Source organism: Pempheris klunzingeri, chromosome 16, assembly GCF_042242105.1.
Source record: "Pempheris klunzingeri isolate RE-2024b chromosome 16, fPemKlu1.hap1, whole genome shotgun sequence".
Taxonomy (NCBI): domain Eukaryota; kingdom Metazoa; phylum Chordata; class Actinopteri; order Acropomatiformes; family Pempheridae; genus Pempheris; species Pempheris klunzingeri.
In genome coordinates, this window is record NC_092027.1 from 270001 (window position 1) to 290504 (window position 20504).

Genomic DNA, 20504 nt, shown 5'->3' on the forward strand with positions numbered 1-20504 from the left:
AGGTGTGGACAGGTGGGGACAGGTGTAGACAGGTGGGGACAGGTGTAGACAGCTGTAGACAGGTGTGGACAGGTGTAGACGGGTGTGGACAGCTGTTGACAGGTGTAGAAAGGTATGGACAGGTGTGGATAGGTGTGGACAGGTGTAGATGGGTGTGGACAGGTGTGGACTGGTGTAGAAAGGTGTGGACAGCTGTTGACAGGTGTAGAAAGGTATGGACAGGTGTGGATAGGTGTGGACAGGTGTAGATGGGTGTGGACAGGTGTGGACAGGTGTAGAAAGGTGTGGGCAGGTGTGGGCAGGTGTGGCCAGGTGTGGACAGGTGTAGAAAGGTGTTGACAGGTGTAGTAAGGTGTAGACAGGTGTGGAAAGGTGTTGACAGGTGTAGAAAGGTATGGACAGGTGTAGACAGGTGTAGACAGGTGTGTGCAGGTGTAGATAGGTGTAGAAAGGTATAGACAGGTGTGGACAGGTGTGGACAGGTGTAGACAGGTGTAGAAAGGTGTGGACAGGTGTGGACAGGTGTAGAAAGGTGTGGACAGGTGTGGACAGGTGTAGACAGGTGTGGACAGGTGTAGACAGGTGTAGAAAGGTGTGGACAGGTGTGGACAGGTATGGACAGGTGTAGACAGGTGTAGACAGGTGTGGAAAGGTGTGGACAGGTGTGGACAGGTGTAGACAGGTGTGGACAGGTGCGGACAGGTGTGGACAGGTGTGGACAGGTGTAGACAGGTGTGGACAGGTGTGGACAGGCGGGGACTGGTGTAGACAGGTGGGGAGAGGTGTAGACAGGTGTGGACAGGTGTAGACAGGTGTGGACAGGTGTAGACAGGTGTAGACAGGTGTGGACAGGTGTAGACAGGTGTGGACAGGTGTAGACAGGTGTAGACAGGTGTGGACAGATGTGGACAGGTATGGACAGGTGTAGACAGGTGTAGACAGGTGTAGAAAGGTGTGGACAGGTGGGGACAGGTGTAGACAGGTGTGGACAGGTGTAGACAGGTGTGGACAAGTGTGGACAGGCGGGGACAGGTGTAGACAGGTGTGGACAGGTGTGGACAGGTGTGGACAGGTGTAGACAGGTGTGGACAGGCGGGGACTGGTGTAGACAGGTGGGGACAGGTGTAGACAGGTGTGGACAGGTGGGGACAGGTGTAGACAGGTGTGGACAGGTGGGGACAGGTGTAGACAAGTGTAGAAAGGTGGGGACACACACACATTCACACATGCATTCATTTAACATTATACATTATGTTAACATTAAAAATTTATTATTTTTTATAAAACATTTGTCAGTGTGTGTGTGTGTGTATGTGTGTGTGTGTATGTATATGTGTGTGTGTGTGTGTGTGTATGTGTGTGTGTGTGTGTATATATGTGTGTGTGTGTGTGTATATATGTGTGTGTGTGTGTATGTATATGTGTGTGTGTGTATGTATATGTGTGTGTGTGTGTGTGTGTATATGTGTGTGTGTATGTATATGTGTGTGTGTGTGTGTGTATATGTGTGTGTGTGTATATATGTGTGTGTGTGTATGTATATGTGTGTGTGTGTGTGTGCGTGTATATGTGTGTGTGTGTGTGTGTGTGTGTGTGTGTATATATGTATTTATGTGTGTGTGTGTGTGTGTGTGTGTGTGTGTAATGGAAAAGCAGGTAGAATGGCTTCTGTCCCCGGAGATCCCCTCACACACACACACACACACACACACACAGTGATAATGGTGGTGGGGGGGCCGTGGGGGGGCCGTGGGGGGGCCGTGTGGTATTTGAGTATCAAAGGCTCTTCTGTCTGAAAACGTCTTTCTGTGTAAACGGAGAGGCGGCTGAACGGCTGAAGAAGCTTTTTAAAGCAGCGCTGCTTCATTCAGCGACGCTGCGGCTTTGAAACACTGTAAGGTCAGATTTACATGTTTATAGAGCTTCCATCCATTAATCAGCCTCCATCCTTTCATCCCTCCATCCTTTCATCCCTCCATCCTTTCATCCCTCCATCCCGTCTGTCTGAGGGCGTCCCACAGGAGGAAGGACAACAGAGGACGACTGTGAGCAAACATCTGGGAACACCTGTCATACCTGACACCTCAAATAAGCTCCGAGCAGGATCACCAGGAACTAGTTCAGACCGGAGGAGACTCGTAGTGAGTGACCCAGACTAGCTCAGACAGGAGGAGACTCGCAGTGACTGACCCAGACTAGTTCAGACCGGAGGAGACTCGTAGTGACTGACCCAGACTAGCTCAGACAGGAGGAGACTCGCAGTGACTGACCCAGACTAGCTCAGACTGGAGGAGACTCGTAGTGACTGATCCAGACTAGTTCAGACCGGAGGAGACTAGCAGTGACTGACCCAGACTAGTTCAGAATTGAGGAGACTCGCAGTGACTGACCCAGACTAGTTCAGACTGGAGGAGACTAGCGGTGACTGATCCAGACTAGTTCAGACTGGAGGAGACTCGTAGTGACTGACCCAGACTAGTTCAGACTGGAGGAGACTCGCGGTGACTGACCCAGACTAGTTCAGACCGGAGGAGACTCGTAGTGACTGACCCAGACTAGTTCAGACCGGAGGAGACTAGCGGTGACTGACCCAGACTAGTTCAGACCGGAGGAGACTCGCAGTGACTGACCCATACTAGTTCAGACTGGAGGAGACTCGCAGTGACTGATCCAGACTAGTTCAGACCGGAGGAGACTCGCAGTGACTGACCCAGACTAGTTCAGACTGGAGGAGACTCGCAGTGACTGACCCATACTAGTTCAGACTGGAGGAGACTCGCAGTGACTGACCCAGACTAGTTCAGACTGGAGGAGACTCGCAGTGACTGACCCAGACTAGTTCAGACTGGAGGAGACTCGCAGTGACTGACCCAGACTAGTTCAGACTGGAGGAGACTCGCGGTGACTGACCCAGACTAGTTCAGACCGGAGGAGACTCGCAGTGACTGACCCAGACTAGTTCAGACTGGAGGAGACTCGCAGTGACTGACCCATACTAGTTCAGACCGGAGGAGACTCGCAGTGACTGACCCAGACTAGTTCAGACTGGAGGAGACTCGCGGTGACTGACCCAGACTAGTTCAGACCGGAGGAGACTCGTAGTGACTGACCCAGACTAGTTCAGACCGGAGGAGACTAGCGGTGACTGACCCAGACTAGTTCAGACCGGAGGAGACTAGCAGTGACTGACCCAGACTAGTTCAGACCGGAGGAGACTCGTAGTGACTGACCCAGACTAGCTCAGACAGGAGGAGACTAGCAGTGACTGACCCAGACTAGTTCAGACCGAAGGAGACTCGTAGTGACTGACCCAGACTAGCTCAAACAGGAGGAGACTAGCAGTGACTGACCCAGACTAGTTCAGACTGGAGGAGACTCGTAGTGACTGACCCAGACTAGTTCAGACAGGAGGAGACTAGCAGTGACTGACCCAGACTAGTTCAGACCGAAGGAGACTAGCGGTGACTGACCCAGACTAGTTCAGACCGGAGGAGACTCGCAGTGACTGACCCAGACTAGTTCAGACCGGAGGAGACTAGCGGTGACTGACCCAGACTAGTTCAGACTGGAGGAGACTAGCAGTGACTGACCCAGACTAGTTCAGACTGAAGGAGACTAGCGGTGACTGACCCAGACTAGTTCAGACTGGAGGAGACTAGAATAATCAAGACTAGTACAGACCACTAGAGACTAGCCAATCAGGATCAACAGCAGCAACGTCAACAACAGAACAGAGGAAACCCAGGACCAGGACCAGGACCAGAACTAGGACCAGGATCAGGACCGGTTTGATTCCTGGCCCCTCTGGTGCTCATGGCGCTGATCTCTGGACATCATGTCAGACGGATGTTTTCTGACCTCACGGGGGTCAAAGGTCAAAAGTGGTTGACAGTGGAGCTGAATGTTAATCAGACCCGATGTGTCACATGACCCGGCATGAAGCTGCGTCTTCTGAGCTGTTTTGGTTCTCCTCGTTACAGAGAACGATTCAGGCTGAAATGAGTTTTGTGGACGGTAACTGATCTTTAACGTGAGCCGGCGAACGTTCGGCTGGACGGCGGCGAGCCGGCGCTTCTGCCAGCAGAGTAATGAGTCTGATCTCTCAGATCTCCATCAGCGGGACGAATTACAGACATACCAGACAGGATCAGCTGATATGAAACTGAAGCTCGCTGTGTCTGTCTGCATCAGCTCATCCAGTCTGAACAACCAACACTTTATTTCACCTGCAATTTACTGTCAGGGTCACCTTGAACGTCCGGGACGCAGTCGGTCTGAAGGGGAACTCCAGGTAATAGCCAGGTTCATTTTACAGGCATGTTTCACCCCCTGAGCGCTGCTTTAACTAGACTGATGTATGCTGAAAAGGTAGAAAACACATTTATCCTGTTTGGGGTTTTCACCAAGTTAAAGGGTTTCTACCCATGATCCTCTCTGTCCACATCCTGGTGTGTGAGTGACTGGTAGGTAGTAAAAGTGTTGGAACTGGTCCAGTAGATCACCTCAGCCAGCAGCCACCAAACGGGCTGCAATGGCTGCAACGTGATCCTTTGGGACAACTGCACCTGATCACAGTAGGTCCACTAAAAGAGCTTGTTTGATCCACTGACAGGCTCAGAGTGTTATTCTAAGTGTGTGACAGCATCATGGAAAGGATCCCTACAGAGAGAGACCTGGAAGATCCTTTTGGTTTAACCACAAACAGCACACACACCAGACTACATTCACTAAAACAGGGATTTTAGAGCTGCTGCTCCATCAGTCAGAGTGTGTGTGTTACTGTGACTCTGGTGTTTAAAAGGTCTGTTCAGATGTGAATGAACCGTTTGAAACAGTACAGAGCAGCTGAAACATCCTGCTGTCCTGTTTCTGCTCTGTGTTCAGCTCTGATTGTCTCTGGATTGATTTTTGTCTTTTTATACACTTTGAATGTAAACCAAAGTTGAGCTGAACGTTTTACTGACAGAGCTGCTGAAGATCACATGTTAACCCTTTCATCATTTAAGGACACTTCCACATCACCTGACAACTTTATTATCAATTAATCAATAAATAAAAGAATGAATAAATGAACTAATTCTGAAGGAAAGACTAACTGGTGAATAAACACCTTAAATCTGTTTCCAAGCAGGATTGGCTGCAGGTGAGTGATGTGGCCCAGCTGACCAATCCTGTTTCAGACTGAGGTTAGGACCACCCTCTCATTAGCATACAGACAACTGAGGGGGGGAACAAACATGGAGACAAGTGGAACTCCTCTTTTTTCTTTATGCCCTGTTGATTTACCAACTTTTATTTCAGCATGTCTTCATTAATTCCCTGATTTATCTATTATTATATTTATTCATGCTTCATGTGTGTTCATTGTTTGTCCTCCATAGAAACAGTCCCGTCCCTTCTTTTTTTATTTCTAATCTGATTTAAAGGACGTTTTCACCAAATCAGAAACAGATCTGAGCTCAGTTCTCATTTATTCAACCGTTCATATTAAACCTGCTTCATCAGTCTGGGATTTGTAGTCCCGGTGTTTGTAGTTTATTGACCAGTCATTACACAACAACAGTAACTGATTGATCTGCAGCAGACTGAATATTTATTTGTCAGGCACATTTAAACAGAAATAATGTTTATTACTTATGAAATGAAAAAAACTTCACTGAACAAACATTTGAACATTGTTTTCCCTCCTGAAAGCTTTGTGTGACCATGAATTCACAGACCTACAGCTTCACCTGCTGGACGAGCGCTGTCACTGCACCTTCACTGCACCTTCACTGCACCTACACTGGACAGACGCACTGGAAAACGCTGCACACTGATCCGTGGCTACACTGAGGACCGTCTCTGATCGATAAGTTAATCACTTCGTGCCTAGAAACCAAACTTCCCCTCCGAACATCCGCTTGTTCGCGTCGCCGCCATGTTGTCTTTGTTGTGACGTAGAAATATGACTCATTACAACCGGAAGTTACACAGAGCGCACGCGTCCTGTGGAGAGAGAACCGTAAGTTTTTGTTTGTTTTTTTGACTTTTAAGAGTATTTTAACGTTACCGGTGAGTTTGGCGGTCTGTGTCGGTCAGCTGAGTGAGGAGGTCACTTCTGGACTTCCGGCTGCTTCCGGTGAATCTCAGATTGATCACACCGCAGTTTTAACAAACTCGAGGAGCTAACGGCTAACAGCTAACGTTAGCGGGTCAGACAGAGCAGCAGATCAGGTGTGTGTGTGTGTGTGTGTGTGTGTGTGTGTGTGTGTGTGTGTGTGTGTGTGTGTGTGTGTGTGTGTGTGTGTGTGTGTGTGTGTGTGTGTGAGAGAGTGTGAGAGAGTGTGAGAGAGTGTGAGAGTGTGTGAGAGTGTGTGAGTGTGTGTGTGTGAGAGATAAACGTAACCACTGATGAGGAGTACGGATCTTCTGGTAGAACCTGTAATAGTAATAGTCCAGCTCTCTCCCTCCTCATCCTCATGATGAAGGTGATCTGTTTGTCTCAGTGTGTTTCAGTCCTCAGTGTGAACGATGGAGCTTCAGCCGGGGGGGGCAGTAACAGGAGGAGGGATGAAGAGGAGACACGAGGGAGACGAGGAGGAGGCCTCACCCACCAAGAAGCAGGTAGATTCAGAATCAATCGCTCTGATCAGATCTGATGGATTGTTGATGATCGGAAGTTATTGATGAGGTGTCGTCGATCCGTCAGGAGACTGATCACGGCGTGACGGTGGCGAGTCACTACAACAGGCTGCAGGAAGTCGGTCTGGCTGCTCGAAGTCAAAGCAGAATTTTCTTCATGAGGAACTTCAACAACTGGCTGAAGAGCGTCCTGATCGGTAACTGGTCGTTTATCAATACATACAATCGATACATCAGTCCTCATCGGTCAGTCATCAGTGGCAGACCCAGATCAGGACGTCTCTACGGTGGCCTGTACAGTTCAGTTATTGATCTTCACCTGGAGTTAAACACGCCTGATAAACACTGAAGTTTTAAAAGCCGATTGGCTGTTTGTTTGATTGACAGGTGAGATCCTGGAGCAGGTGCGGGGGGCGGGCTCTCAGCGGGTGTCTGTGTTGGACCTTGGCGTCGGGAAAGGGGGGGACCTGCTGAAGTGGAGGAGAGGAGGGATCAGTCACCTGGTCTGTGCAGGTAACCTCGACCACGGTTACATCACACTTCCTGACGTTCTGGACAGTCACGTGTCAGGGACTCACCTGTCTGGTGGGGGGACAACATTAACCCCGCCCTCACAGTCTGTCCCCAGTCCCCGCCCCCTCTGAGGCCCCGTGCTGATTGGACTCTTTGTCCGTGTTTTTCTGAACACACTCATCAACTTCCTGTTTATGAGGTCGTCGTCCGTGACAACATCAGCGATCCATGTTTCTGTTTTCAGATATCGCCCAGGTGTCGGTGGAGCAGTGTCAGAGCCGCTACGAAGACATGAAGAAGAAAAGTCACGCTAACGAGAGGATTTTCAGCGCTCAGTTCATCACGGCGGACTGTGCTAAGGTGTCCAGATCACTTCCTCCCTGCTGAGGGTGGGGGGGCACACATCTGACTGAGCGCTCCCCTGGTAAACAGACAGGTTGGTGACCGTCTGTCCTCTGACCTGTCTGTGCAGGACGCTTTGTCGGAGAAGCTGGACGACCCCGAGCTGATGTTTGACATCTGCAGCTGTCAGTTTGTGTATCATTACTCGTTTGAGAGCGAGCAGAAGGCCGACATGATGCTGAGAAACGCCTGCGAGCGCCTGAAGCCCGGAGGGTTCTTCATTGGAACGACGCCGGACGCCTTCGAGCTGATGTAAGAGCAGAAGTAAACACCATGGGAGCTTGTGCTAACTGGGGCTAACGCTAGTGCTAACACTTGTGCTAACACTGGGGCTAACGCTAGTGCTAACACTGGGGCTAACACTTGTGCTAACTGGGGCTAATGCTAGTGCTAACACTTGTGCTAACTGGGGCTAATGCTAGTGCTAACACTAGTGCTAACACTTGTGCTAACTGGGGTTAATGCTAGTGCTAACGTTGTTATTAACCTCCATCCTAAAGCCAGACCAGGATGCGTTCACTGACGCCGTCTTTGTGGGAAAACAGGTCAATGTTTAATATTTTCTACTCAGATTGGCCTGACTTGTGTCCAGCTACAATTTTGCGTCTCTTCTCGTCGAATCACGTCAAACTTTGTCTGTAATTTGGCTGCAGGAAAGATATTCTTCACGTTTGGTGGAAACACCTGAATGCTGTTTGTTAATGTGACTCTGGTCTTGAAATACAAAGATTAGATTAACAATGTCTCTGTCCGTCCTCCTCTTCCTCCTCTTCCTCCTCCTCCTCCTCCCAGTAAACGTCTGGAGGCGTCGGACTCGCTGTCGTTTGGTAACGAGGTTTTTAAAGTTTCCTTCCAGTCCAAAGGTTCCTACCCTCTGTTTGGGTGTCAGTATCACTTCAGCCTCGAGGACGTTGTCGACGTTCCAGAGTTCCTCGTCTACTTTCCTCTCTTTGAACAGTAAGATTTCATTTTTACTGCTTCCTGTGAAGCAGCTGAAGCCTCGACTGTTTCTCTACTGAGGTTTGACTCCAGTGTAAAGGTTCCACTCTGTCTGTCTGTCTGCCTGTCTGTGTGTCTGTGTGTCTACCTGCCTGTCTGTCTGCCTGTCTGTCTGCCTGTCTGTGTGTCTGTGTGTCTTTGTGTCTGTCTGTCTGTCTGTCTGTCTGTCTGTCAGCATGGCGAAGCGGTACAACATGCGTCTGGTGCTGAAGCAGAGATTCTCTGAGTTCTTTGAAGAGAAAGTGAAGAAGGATCATCATCGCAGCCTCATGATGAAGATGATGGCTCTAGAGGTAAAGTGGTCAGTCAGCAGTCAGTCATCAGTCAGTCAGTAGTCAGTCGTCAGTCATCAGTCAGTCATCAGTCAGTCGTCAGTCAGTCAGTCAGTCGTCAGTCAGTCAGTCAGTCATCAGTCAGTCATCAGTCAGTCAGTCGTCAGTCAGTCAGTCAGTCATCAGTCAGTCAGTAGTCAGTCGTCAGTCATCAGTCAGTCAGTAGTCAGTCGTCAGTCAGTCATCAGTCAGTCATCAGTCAGTCAGTCGTCGGTCAGTCATCAGTCAGTCGTCAGTCAGTCATCAGTCATCAGTCAGTCGTCAGTCAGTCAGTCGTCAGTCAGTCAGTCAGTCATCAGTCATCAGTCAGTCAGTCATCAGTCAGTCAGTCAGTTAGCAGTCAGTCAGTCATAAGTCAGTTAGCAGTCAGTCGTCAGTCAGTGCTCAGTCGTCAGTCAGTCAGTAGTCAGTCAGTGCTCAGTCATCGCTCAGTCAGTCGTCAGTCAGTGCTCAGTTGTCAGTCAGCAGTCAGTCAGTCAGCAGTCAGTCAGTCGTCAGTCAGTCAACAGTCAGTCAGCAGTCAGTTAGCAGTCAGTCAGTCATTAGTCAATCAGTCAGTCGTCAGTCGTCAGTCAGTGCTCAGTCATCAGTCAGTCAGTCATCAGTCAGTCAGTGCTCAGTCATCAGTCAGTCAGTCATCAGTCAGTCAGTGCTCAGTCGTCAGTCAGTCATCAGTCAGTCATCAGTCAGTCAGCAGTCAGTCAGTCAGCAGTCAGTCAGTCAGCAGTCAGTCAGTCAGTTCCTGTCTGTGGAGGCAGTCAGCCTCAGCTGGTCTCCTGCTCGTTGTGGTTTCACCTCTCGTAGTAAAAGTGACCCGTCTTTGTCTCTCCAGCCGTTTCCCTGTGAGGACGGGGGGCGGCAGGCCAGCGACAGTCCAGCAGAGTACGGCCACGCTGAAGGACCCAGCAGCAGAGCCGGAGTCAAGCTGCCCCTGGTGGGTCTGACAGCACACCCTCAGTCTGGATCCTACTGGTCCGGTCTGGTTCATACTGGTCCGGTCTGGATCCTACTGGTCCGGTCTGGTTCATTCTGGTCTGGTCTGGTCTAACTGCTGTCTGTTTGTCTGCAGGGAACCCTGAGTGCATCTGAGTGGGAGGCAACCAGTAAGTCCCTTTACCTTCACTGGAACACTTTAAATGGTCTTTATGGTCACGTCGAGCTGCTGAATCTGTAACTTTGTCGTGATGTTGTCACGGTGAGCTCTTTGGAGGTTTACCAACTGTTTCTAATGACCTAAAACCTTCACCTGTCCCGTCCAGGTATCTACTTGGTGTTTGTCTTTCAGAAGATGTCCTGATGCTGAAAACAAGCCTCCCCTCTGCTTTGTGGGCTCACCTGTTCTCCATCTTGTATTTGTACAGTGTAAACCTGTTTTCTTTTCCAGCCAGCTTTTGATAAACTGTGTTGTCAGAATGAATTAAAACTCAATTTAAACTCTGTTCGTGGGTCTTCATCAAAAACAACAGTGGGAACAGGGAAGTTTCAGTTTCAGAGTTCTGGGCCAATAACTGAGACTGTACCTGGGGGGGGCGATGGTGTCCAACAGAAGGAATGAAGGGATTCTGTCTGCATCATCGTACAGGTGCAGACGTTCAAACTGTGGGGAACGGTTGTTATGTCCATTCAGTATGAAAACGTTTGGAAAGTGTTGAAGAGCCAATGATTTAATGATTTTATCTCCATTCAAGTTAGCACGGGGCTAACAGGAAGTTAGTGCAGAGCTAACAGGAAGTTAGCACGGGGCTAACAGGAAGTTAGTGCAGAGCTAACAGGAAGTTAGTTATTTGTCATTTTATTTATTACAATCTCTCGTTGGGAACATGTACTTGCTTTCTTCCTGACGGCACACAGGCAGTGTCATCATGAAGAGCTCTACAAGGCTCTTCTTTATCTCACTGACACTCTTCAAAATACCAAACATTGCTAACTGGCACATTTTTAACAAGAAAAAAAACATTTATTGAATTCATTCTTAAACCAGACTATTAAGGGGTTTTATTTTTCTATTTACACGAGTGGATGTGATATTTGCCCAAATTATAATAATATTGACAGGAAGTTAGGACTGAGCTAACAGGAAGTTACTGAGCTAACAGGAAGTTAGCCAGTTCTGCAGGCCAGAGATTGTAGTATGCGGTTCCATAAAGGACCCAACAGTGAGGACGATCCTGGTCCCTTTGTGCCCAGACTGAGCAGCTCAGAGGATGGACGGAGCCTCAGACGCTGAGCTCAGCTCTCTGCTGACGTCCTTTCTGAAGAATGTGACACATGAAAGAAAGAAACCAAGAAGCTTTGGGGGGAAGAGTTTAGTCTGAACAGATTCTGACATCAGGTCAGAGAAACTGAAACTGTATGAGGAGATCATTCACTCTGGTTCAAACTCAACAGGTGGTGATCATGCATGTTACCTCCCACCAGGGGGGGGGGGGGGGCTGGGTGCTGTGAGGACAGGATGAGACCACCAAAGATACATATGGCAGGAAGACAATGGAGTCTTCAGGGTATTCTGGGAACAACAGAGGGAGTCAGGAAGCTGCTGTGGAATATGATCAGATGATCATCAGACCAAACTGCCCCCCCCCTGTTATCAAACCTATTGACACACACACACACACACACACACACACACACACACACACACACACACACACACACACACACACACACACACACACACAGCAGGCGGCGGTACAGCAGCTCAGCGCTGATCGCCTCCTGCCACGATGGAACAGACGAAGAAGAAGGGACCCGGAAGTGCTGCTGTGAGCTGTGGCGCCTCTCCATGGGAAGTCGCCATGTTGAGCAGCTCCTGACAGCGTGTCGGTGCTGAGGCTCCGGTGAATGTCTCGTCCTCACAGGACCCACACGGAGCACCGGGACCGGAGCAACATGTCAGCGGACGATTTCCAGACCCAGTACGCCTCCGTGATGGAGGGCATGCTGAAGAGCGCCGTGACGGAGACCACCAGGCTCTTCCAGACGATGGTGGACGAGCTGAAGGCTGAAATCTCCAGGATCAAGACGGAGAACGAGGCTCTGAGGAGCAGGTGCAGCCAGTTTGAGAAGGCGGCCGGTCCAGCGGCTGCTTCCGGCGGAGAGAGAGATCCTCTTCCTGGGAGAAGCTCCGACATGCGGGACTCAGCTGTTCAGTGCGGTGAGTTCCCCCCCCACCACATGTGATCACTCCTGATCACTTCAGAAGATCTGACACCCCGAATCTCCGTTCTCACTTTGCCCGGTGCTCCACCAGTCGTTACCGTCACGGATCTGATTGTGATGATGATGATGATGATGATGATGATGACGATGATGATGAAACACGGACCTTTGTTCTAGTATTAATGGTTTCAATAAGATGCTCCCACTCTTCTAAATGTTGGTAGAAATCCATGAGGTCTGATCAAAAGACACTGTGTGATGGACAGGTGCAGCCAGAGCTGTCCACCAGTAGCACTGCTCCTGTCCAGAAGTATAGCCAGGTGAGGAGGTCGGAGCAGCCAGGTGAGGAGGTCGGAGCAGCAGCCAGGTGAGGAGGTCGGAGCAGCCAGGTGAGGAGGTCGGAGCAGCCAGGTGAGGAGGTCAGAGCAGCCAGGTGAGGAGGTCAGAGCAGCCAGGTGAGGAGGTCGGAGCAGCAGCCAGGTGAGGAGTAGAGCCGCTGCTCCTTCGTGACGAAAGGAGCCAGTTGAGGTAGTTTGGGCAGCTGGTCAGGACGCCTCCACCTGGGGGGCTGTGGGAGGTAAAGGTTAACACTACCCACAGCTTGGTGCAGCAAATTCAGTGTGACTGGAAGAAAATGAAATAAAATGGATTTATTTCAATGCAATTAGTGATTATTTCCATTATTGATATGCCCATTATTTTCTCAACTAATCAATGAATTGATCAATAACAAATGGTGAAAACCCAAGGTGAGATATTCAGATTAGCTGCACAGCGACCAGCAGCTCAGAAACATTCAGTTTAATGTCACATAAGACAAGAACAAACTGTAAAAACTGACTTAAATGATCAAAATAGTTTTCAATTAGTTCTCTGTCACCGGACTAATCAATTAATTGTTTCAGATCAAGGCGTTAGTGAAACACTAGCATGCCATCGAGTGCCAGCCAGGTTTGTGGGCAGAGGCACACGCTGTCCCTTGATCGGGGAAGGATTAATATACATCTGTATACAGATGACACCCACATTTATTTTGCTGCTGGTGAAATGTCACGGGGCACTGAAGGTGTCTCGCTGCCGGCTCCCATCCTTTGACGCTCTTTGCTCTTTCTTATTGTCAGTGTTTTTACCAGGAGTCTGTAAGTACCACCTCTCTTTAACACTCAGCACCTGGTAAATGATGTGTTCTGTTTCTTGTCTTTCTGTTTGCAGACCTCGTTCCTCTCCGCTTGATGCTGGTGGAGCAGTGTCAGCCTTTGAGGCACTCATCACTGCAGAACCAAGAGCAACAAAGTGGTTATGAGGGCGTGGAGTGCACTTTGCTGGACCACAACTATGCCACCCATGAAGAGGGAAATCCTCAAATGGCCCTCATATTTGTCAAACAGGAGGTTTGTGTGAATCTTTAAAGCAAACACGTTTAGGTTTCTATTTAAGCCTTCAAAGTCTCTGCATGACTCTTATGATCTTTCCTCTCCACAGTCTGTCATGAAGCAAGTGGAAGCCGAACCCACTGTGGTCTACGGGCAAGTCTTAAGTGACAAGTCAGGTGTGGGAGTAAAATGGACTTTAAGTTTCCAACTAGTGTTTAATCAGTTGTAAGATTTGTTGAAGCCGAGAACCTTTGGTGACTTCTACTCAACATTCTTACGCTTTCTTTCTCATGTTTCCCCTGAAGGGTCTTTCAGTAACCAGCAGTGTTTGACCAGAAGAATACCTTTGTCTCAAAGACCAGAACAGACCACAGGGACCCTGGAACTACGCTGTTTGAGACTGGATGGCAGTTTACAAGGAGCCCAAAACCATTCATCTGATCTACAGCATTCCCTAGTCATCTCCCTCACTGCAAATGAAGATGACACGGAAGAGGAGTCTGAACAACATCCAAAAAGGGGTGAAACGTCAGCAAGCAAACAAACAGATGTTAGTGTCCAGTCTCCAGAGGACCAGGTGGCTTCGCCCACACCACTCGGCAAAGGACGAGCATGTGATGACTTAGAAAGTGGCGATGCAGGAGGTGAGGCTCGTTCCCAGTCTGACTGGTTGGTGCCACATAGGAGAGGACATCCTCCAAGGAAACAGCCAGCGTTGCTTCAGCCTCTTCCTTCAGCGGGAGTGGAAGAGGCTGAGGTCTCCTCTGCAGTTGATACAGTAAATATCAGTTCATTGGAGACTCCACAAGTGGCTCCAGTTCAGCCTGAACAGTCTTCATCCAGTATCAGTGCATCAGAAGGGAAGTCACCACAAGCATCAGATCAGCCCAGAGAACGCTGCACGTTTGTACCTCTTCAGGATGCAATGCTATTAGTTGAAGCCATGAATCAATCAACAGAGGGAAACAGATTCTCTTCTCCACAAAGAATGGCAGCACCTCACCAAACCCCATGTGCTCCCTGTGTGGGTACCTTACCAACTGCTGGCAAAGTGTCCGCTGAGTCACAGATGCTGCAAATTCCTGTTCAGACCCGTAAGGCTCCAGGCCATCAGCCCATAACAGAGCTGTCCACAACAACAGAGAAACTTGGTGCCCCTCGGACTACAGATGCCCCTCCAACCAATGAAGCTCAGGCCCCCGTTACGGTTGTCTCACCAAAACAGCAGCACACGCTCACTGCATCCAGTGACGCTTCATCTTCAGTGCAGTCGCTTCAGCAGCACTGTTCCCATCCTCTGCCCTCATCGGCAGCACCCAATAAACAGGCTAACGGCGTACCTCACAAGATAATTGTTGTGCCAAGATCAGTGTCCTCATTGAAGCCTCATAAAGTTACAGCACAGTCTCCAGACCAGCTTCCTGCTATGTCAGCAGCTGTTTCGACTCAGAATAAAAGTGTTGGTCCAGACTCGACAGCTGCAGGCCCACCGCTCAGAGCACCTCCCCTTTCATCTGTTCCTGAGAAGACGAGATATGCCACGTCCAGGAAACCACTCCCTGTCGTCACTTCACAGTCGCCCTCGGCAAACCCACAGTCGGTGACCCCACGGTGCCCGCAAATAACAGTTACGACAGATCGTCCCAGTAAGGTGTCACCCGTGGCGTCAAGGAAGCACCAGTCACAGACGGTCGTCCAGACTAAGAAGCAGGAATCTGCCAAATCAGATGGACCAGGTACGGTGGAGGAGTTAACCATTCCTGAAGATATACAAGCCGCTGTAGATGAAAGGGCCACAACATCGTTTCAGATGAAGGATAATACTTCAGACAGCTCGGTATCTCCCAAACAAACTGCATCTATTTCTGGAACAATAGATGCACCTTCAGATACCTGTTCCAGTTCAAACGTGTCAGCTGGGCTGGTGCCCCCCTCTGTGTCTCCAGCGCTTCCACCAACTTTTGAAGAAAAACTCTTTGCTGTGGTCAGATTAACCCGACTCCCATTTCCAGTATCAACCGAAGAATCATTCTCAGTCTCCAGGCTGCCTGCAAATGAATCCTCTGACCCTCAGTCCACTTTGATTGCAGGTACCATACAAGAGAAACCGTCATCTGTGGTCATATCAACTCAGCTGTCAGTGACGCCTGAGTCATCCTCTGGCCTTTGTCACAGTTTAAAGGAAACCTCTGTTGGTGTAAACACCCCCCAGAGGTCAGAAGAGCCAAATGATACTCAAAAGAAGGCGGCGTTATCCTCAGAAAACGGCTCCATTTTGGAAGCGTCACCTGACGAGTGTGTGCGGCCACCTGCACCAGTCAACACGACTGAGCCTGCAGGTGTATCAGGTACACCTGGTGAACCTCCTTCTAATTTGGATGAGAAAATGATCGGCACTGCAGGACAGGATTGTCCGTCACCTGCTGACGTACCTGTTAAAGTCAAACAACCGGCTGGCCTCGTACCTTTAACCTCCATCTCACCCAAGGACCGGTCTGATCCTCATTTACAGATGACTAAAACCCAGTTCCTGGCTCAGCTGGCAGTGTCCCCTGTAGTGCAAGACACAGAAAAGGTGACGTTGTAGTAAACAGTCCTATGGCTGTGAATTTATTTTTCATATTTAACTGTGTATTTTTGTTTTTTTTCAGCTAAATAGATTTTTCCTCTTTGTTACAGGCCTCCTGTATCGATGCTGAGAGCAGCACCAGTGACAAGAAAAGGTTCCAGAAAAATTCCATTTTGGCCCAACTCCAAAGTCACCTGAAAACCCACTTCCAAGCCAGAAGAGCTGACACAAATCCAGAACCACACACAGAGACTCACACTGTAAGTCCTAAAAGACCCAGATTAGAGACTGATGCTCCAAATGATAAAAACACAAGTAGTGAACTTATTCCTGTCAACCAAACACACCCAGGAGCGGCTGAAGACGTGACACCTCCAGGAAAAACAACAGTAGAGCCCTCTGCCAGTAGTCATACGAGATCTGGACTGTGTAAAGATGGTGTTAAAGTCAGGACGACTATGCACCCTAGGAAGTCTAAGTCTGCTTGTGAATCCACACCTGTGCCTCCCTTGAGGATCAGTTCAGGTCAAGATGATGTAGGTTCCAAAAATAAAAAGTCTATGAGGCCAAATAAAAGTAGCCCTAAGAAGACAGAATCCACTTCAATGAGTCCTAGGAGGACTAATTCAAGTAGAGATGAGTGTGACACTAAAAGTGGTAGTAACCCTGACAATACTACTCCTTCATCGCTCAGACCAATGAAGGCCAATTCAAGTGGAGATGGGGCTAGTCCCAAACAGACTAGATCTACTTCTGTTAGTCCTAGGGCATCAGGTAAAAATGGTAGTGGCCCAAAAATGTCTCCCAATGAAGTGACTCCTGTCAGCACAAGGAGGTGCAGCTTCACTAATAGTTTTAGTACCGAACCGATTAGAGGAGAATCCGATTCCTTCAGTCCTCGGAGGAATAGCAAAACTACTGATGGTGCCAGTACTAAAAACACAAGGCGTGGAACTGGTTCCTCGGCTGTTAGGTGGCCTAAACTGGCTAAAGATGGTGTCAGTCCTAGAAAGACTGGGGAATCCAGCCCTGCTAAGAAACACAGATTCATTCAAGATGGTACCGATCCTAAAACGACTTTAAAAGTTTTGAATACTCAGAAGTCAGTTAAAGCGGTGAAAGGCAAAGCGCGAGTCAAAGTGAAGAGTTCTACCCAAGCAAACCTGCGTAATGGAGCTAAAAGGAGCCTCTCAGCAGAGACACGCGCCGCCGGCCGGCCTGTCAAAACATGCACAGCTAAAGGTGTGTGGGCTCCTCCCAGAGTCCCAGCCAGCAGAACCGCTCCGGCAGGCGGACAGAGGTCATCGATCTCACCCGTAAAGAAAGAGGCAAGATCCCAGAATCATACGCTAGTTTACCCCCCCAGTGTTTCCCTCCACCCCATACCTGTCAAAGCACCACCCATTGTGTCACCGTTACAGCCTTTGTCAGTCATTGGAAGGCATCTGCTCAAGAACCAGTGTGGGGAGTGCGGTCTCGTCCTCAGCAGCAGTTCTGCCCTGGAAAGCCATGTTGGTCTCCACGCAGGTCTCCGGCCTTTCTCGTGCACGCTTTGTGGGAAACACTTCTCAGACTCCAAGGGTCTGAAACGACACGGTCGGGTGCACCGCAACGGCAGGATCCACGTCTGCCAGCAGTGCGGGAAAGGCTTCGTCTACAGCTTTGGTCTCACCAAACACATCCAGATGGTACACAGCAGGATTAAACCTTTTGTCTGCCAGATCTGCAACAAGGGCTGTTTCACAAAACAAGACGTAGAGGCACACATACGGAGCCACACAGGAGAGAAACCATTCCACTGCAACCTCTGTGACAAAAAGTTCACAAGGAGGATAGAACTCAATGTGCATTTAAGGTGGCATAATGGGGAGAAGAGACACTGGTGCCCATACTGTGGGAAAGGATTTTTAGACTTCAATAATCTGAAAAGGCACAAGTATATCCACACAGGGGAGAAACCACATTCCTGCCCACACTGCGTCAAGAACTTCACACAGTCAGGCCACCTGAAAAAGCATCTTAAAAATGTTCATAAAGTCCAATAAGACGTCGGAGACCCCACTGAGAACGGTGATGGTTTTTATTAATGATGTCAGATTCTTTTCAGTGGATCTTTGATTCGAACAAACACAACTGAGTCCCGCTTACTGGCGTGCCATAGTTCACCTCTGCTGAACAGGGTCCACACGTGACAAATGAAATTCTGTTGATGCCATTTCTCTAGCAATTATTTCACAAACCCAGTAACCCCCCATCCCTAAAAAACGCCGGCTCCCCTCAAAGAGCCGTGATCCCGTCACTGTTCCTTAAAGAGAAGTGGTGATGGCGATGTGAGCGTGGCTCAGTTTTTGTGTTGTTCACCAGAGGAACATTTCTTCTGTTTCTACGGAGGCTCCAGGGAGCAGTTTGACATTTCTAGGTAGTCCATTTTTTGAACGGAGGACAGACAGACTAGCTGTGTCCTTCACGCTAAACTAACCTACAAACTGAATGTGAAGCTGTTGGAGGAAATTCAGCAGTTAGTAAATTCCTAAATGTGAAGTTGATCCTACGCAGCACTTTAGGGAAGAGAAGCGGAGACGTGATGATGATGATGATTTCTGTACGTGTGAAAACAGCGTTTTGGCTTCAATAAATGTATCATTTGTTTCAAATAAAATTCCTTGCTATTGTTTAATTGAATATGTGATTTCATCCAGTTTGTCAGCATTACTCCTCTGTTCAGGGGACAAAAGCCAAATAGTTTAGTGGGAGAGGAGAATCAACTCTCGTCACGATGAACCTGAAACAGCAGAGCCGTCATTTTACTGGGACACAGGAAACATGAGACAGTTTGATTCTGTATGTTTATTTCATGACACTAACTGTTGTTCCAGACATGATGGACCAAAAGGATCGAGTGTCCTGCTAATCTACCTCCTCAGACGGGAAGCTGGTGTTTAGTCCGCCTGACGCTCTGGATGAGAACGTGTCACAAGCACACGTTCCTCCAGAAGTGTCTTTGTGTTTTCTGTCCCTTTAATGTTGAATCTTGTTCAGCGTTTTCTGAAGCACACGTTCCTGCTGCTGTGGTTCTAAAGCACATGGAGAACCTGTGCACATTCTGAGTGTGATTTGATGGTTCTTTGAGAAAACAGGTAATAAATGTAGGGTCGTCAAACTGACGTCAGCTGAGGAGGTCACACGATCAACAGACGGTTTGAAGGCGTCAGGACAAACATTAAGAAGGTGAATGCTGAAAGATAAATATAATGAATAAATATGTGGAATGTAGCAACAAGTTCCTGACCTGCGGTTACCGGCAGGCTGTCAGACTGACTCAGTTTGTCACTCTCTCTTCTTCAATAGAAATTCTCACTTCAGAGAAATCATTTTCTCTTCTGTCTGTCCTCTGAAGGTGTGACCCCCCCCCCGTCCTGACGGGTCAACATTAGTGGACAACATGCACAGATGTGATGGAGAAGCTTGTTCGCAGGAATAACCGCTGAGACTAAACAGGGAGCTCTTAAACACTTCCCTGTTTGTGCTGTAAAGGTTTGAATGAGCCTCCAGAGGGATTCGTGTGGATCAGCTAGAACTCGTCCATCAGTCAGAAGCTCTGCGGTTCGACCCCTGGCCCCCCCAGTCTGCAGGTCAGTAAATCTGTGTGTGAACAAACTTCCCTCGGAGTGAAAGCCTCCACAAGTACAGAACATTTAATGGGGCTCCAGAAACTCCCAAAAAGTATGAAAAGGATCAATTCTGATCACCGAAAGATGTTTTCTGTCCTTCTGAAGCTGAGCTGTGATTGTTGCTGCTGTCAGTGAGAGTTTGAGTCTGCTGACGAGGATTTCTGTCCTGTGCCAGAAATGTTCAACAGCAGGCGAAAAGGCTCCAGAGAGCTGCACGAGCTTCTGCTGCTGTGGGCGAAGAACAAAGTTATCGTCCTTCCTGCTCTGAGTTCTTCGACAGCATCGCCTCAGTTCCAGCAGCTCTCAGGTCCAGAGTGTTTTCACGGGTCCAAGCGGCTCTGGGGGGGTTTGTTCAGAACTGAAACATGTTACAAACACCAGGAAATCTGGAACACAACTGGATGTGGTTTTACCATCAGTAAACGTTCTTTCAGCAGGATACCCGCTCTCTACGCCACGAAGGAGGCAGCAGAGACGTTACAGCTACAAGTCCTGACATCTCGGGTTCCTGTGGATCGTGGTCATGGTTCTTCCTGTTAAAGGGGAGTTTTTGCTGCCTAATAATGTGTGATGCTGCTCATGTTAGTTTTGAGCTGCTCTTTAAGGAAACAGTCTGAGATCATGTTTGATATGAATAAGAGTCTTTATCCTCAACATTTTAAAAACCTTTCATATGTGAATGACTAATAATTTATAATAATAAGTTTAACTCTGACAAAGCTACCAATGTAGCTGCTTACGTTTCCCAGAGTTTGAATCACAGTTACCAAACATCTAAGGGGTCGTTTCTTCAGGAGAACTCACGGCTGAGATGATTCAGACTGATTAAAAAGCACAGACTGTTTTCCACTGAAGAGTTTCT

The 20504-nt window shown here is 48.7% G+C and overlaps 2 protein-coding genes across 2 annotated transcripts; both read left to right on the plus strand.

The window, feature by feature from the left end:
* Nucleotides 1–5889: 5889 nt before the first annotated feature.
* rnmt (RNA (guanine-7-) methyltransferase) lies at nt 5890–10308 on the plus strand. The gene is made up of 11 exons (XM_070845898.1): nt 5890–6004; nt 6489–6606; nt 6692–6821; nt 7012–7137; nt 7382–7497; nt 7610–7791; nt 8332–8496; nt 8714–8831; nt 9703–9804; nt 9940–9973; nt 10130–10308. Exons 2-11 carry the CDS (start codon nt 6514–6516, stop codon nt 10165–10167), a joined length of 1104 nt encoding a protein of 367 aa, XP_070701999.1. The 5' UTR covers nt 5890–6004; nt 6489–6513; the 3' UTR covers nt 10168–10308.
* A 5382-nt stretch (nt 10309–15690) lies between these two features.
* LOC139215053 (uncharacterized) lies at nt 15691–18630 on the plus strand. The gene is made up of 2 exons (XM_070845877.1): nt 15691–15977; nt 16082–18630. Exons 1-2 carry the CDS (start codon nt 15789–15791, stop codon nt 18014–18016), a joined length of 2124 nt encoding a protein of 707 aa, XP_070701978.1. The 5' UTR covers nt 15691–15788; the 3' UTR covers nt 18017–18630.
* Nucleotides 18631–20504: the final 1874 nt, after the last annotated feature.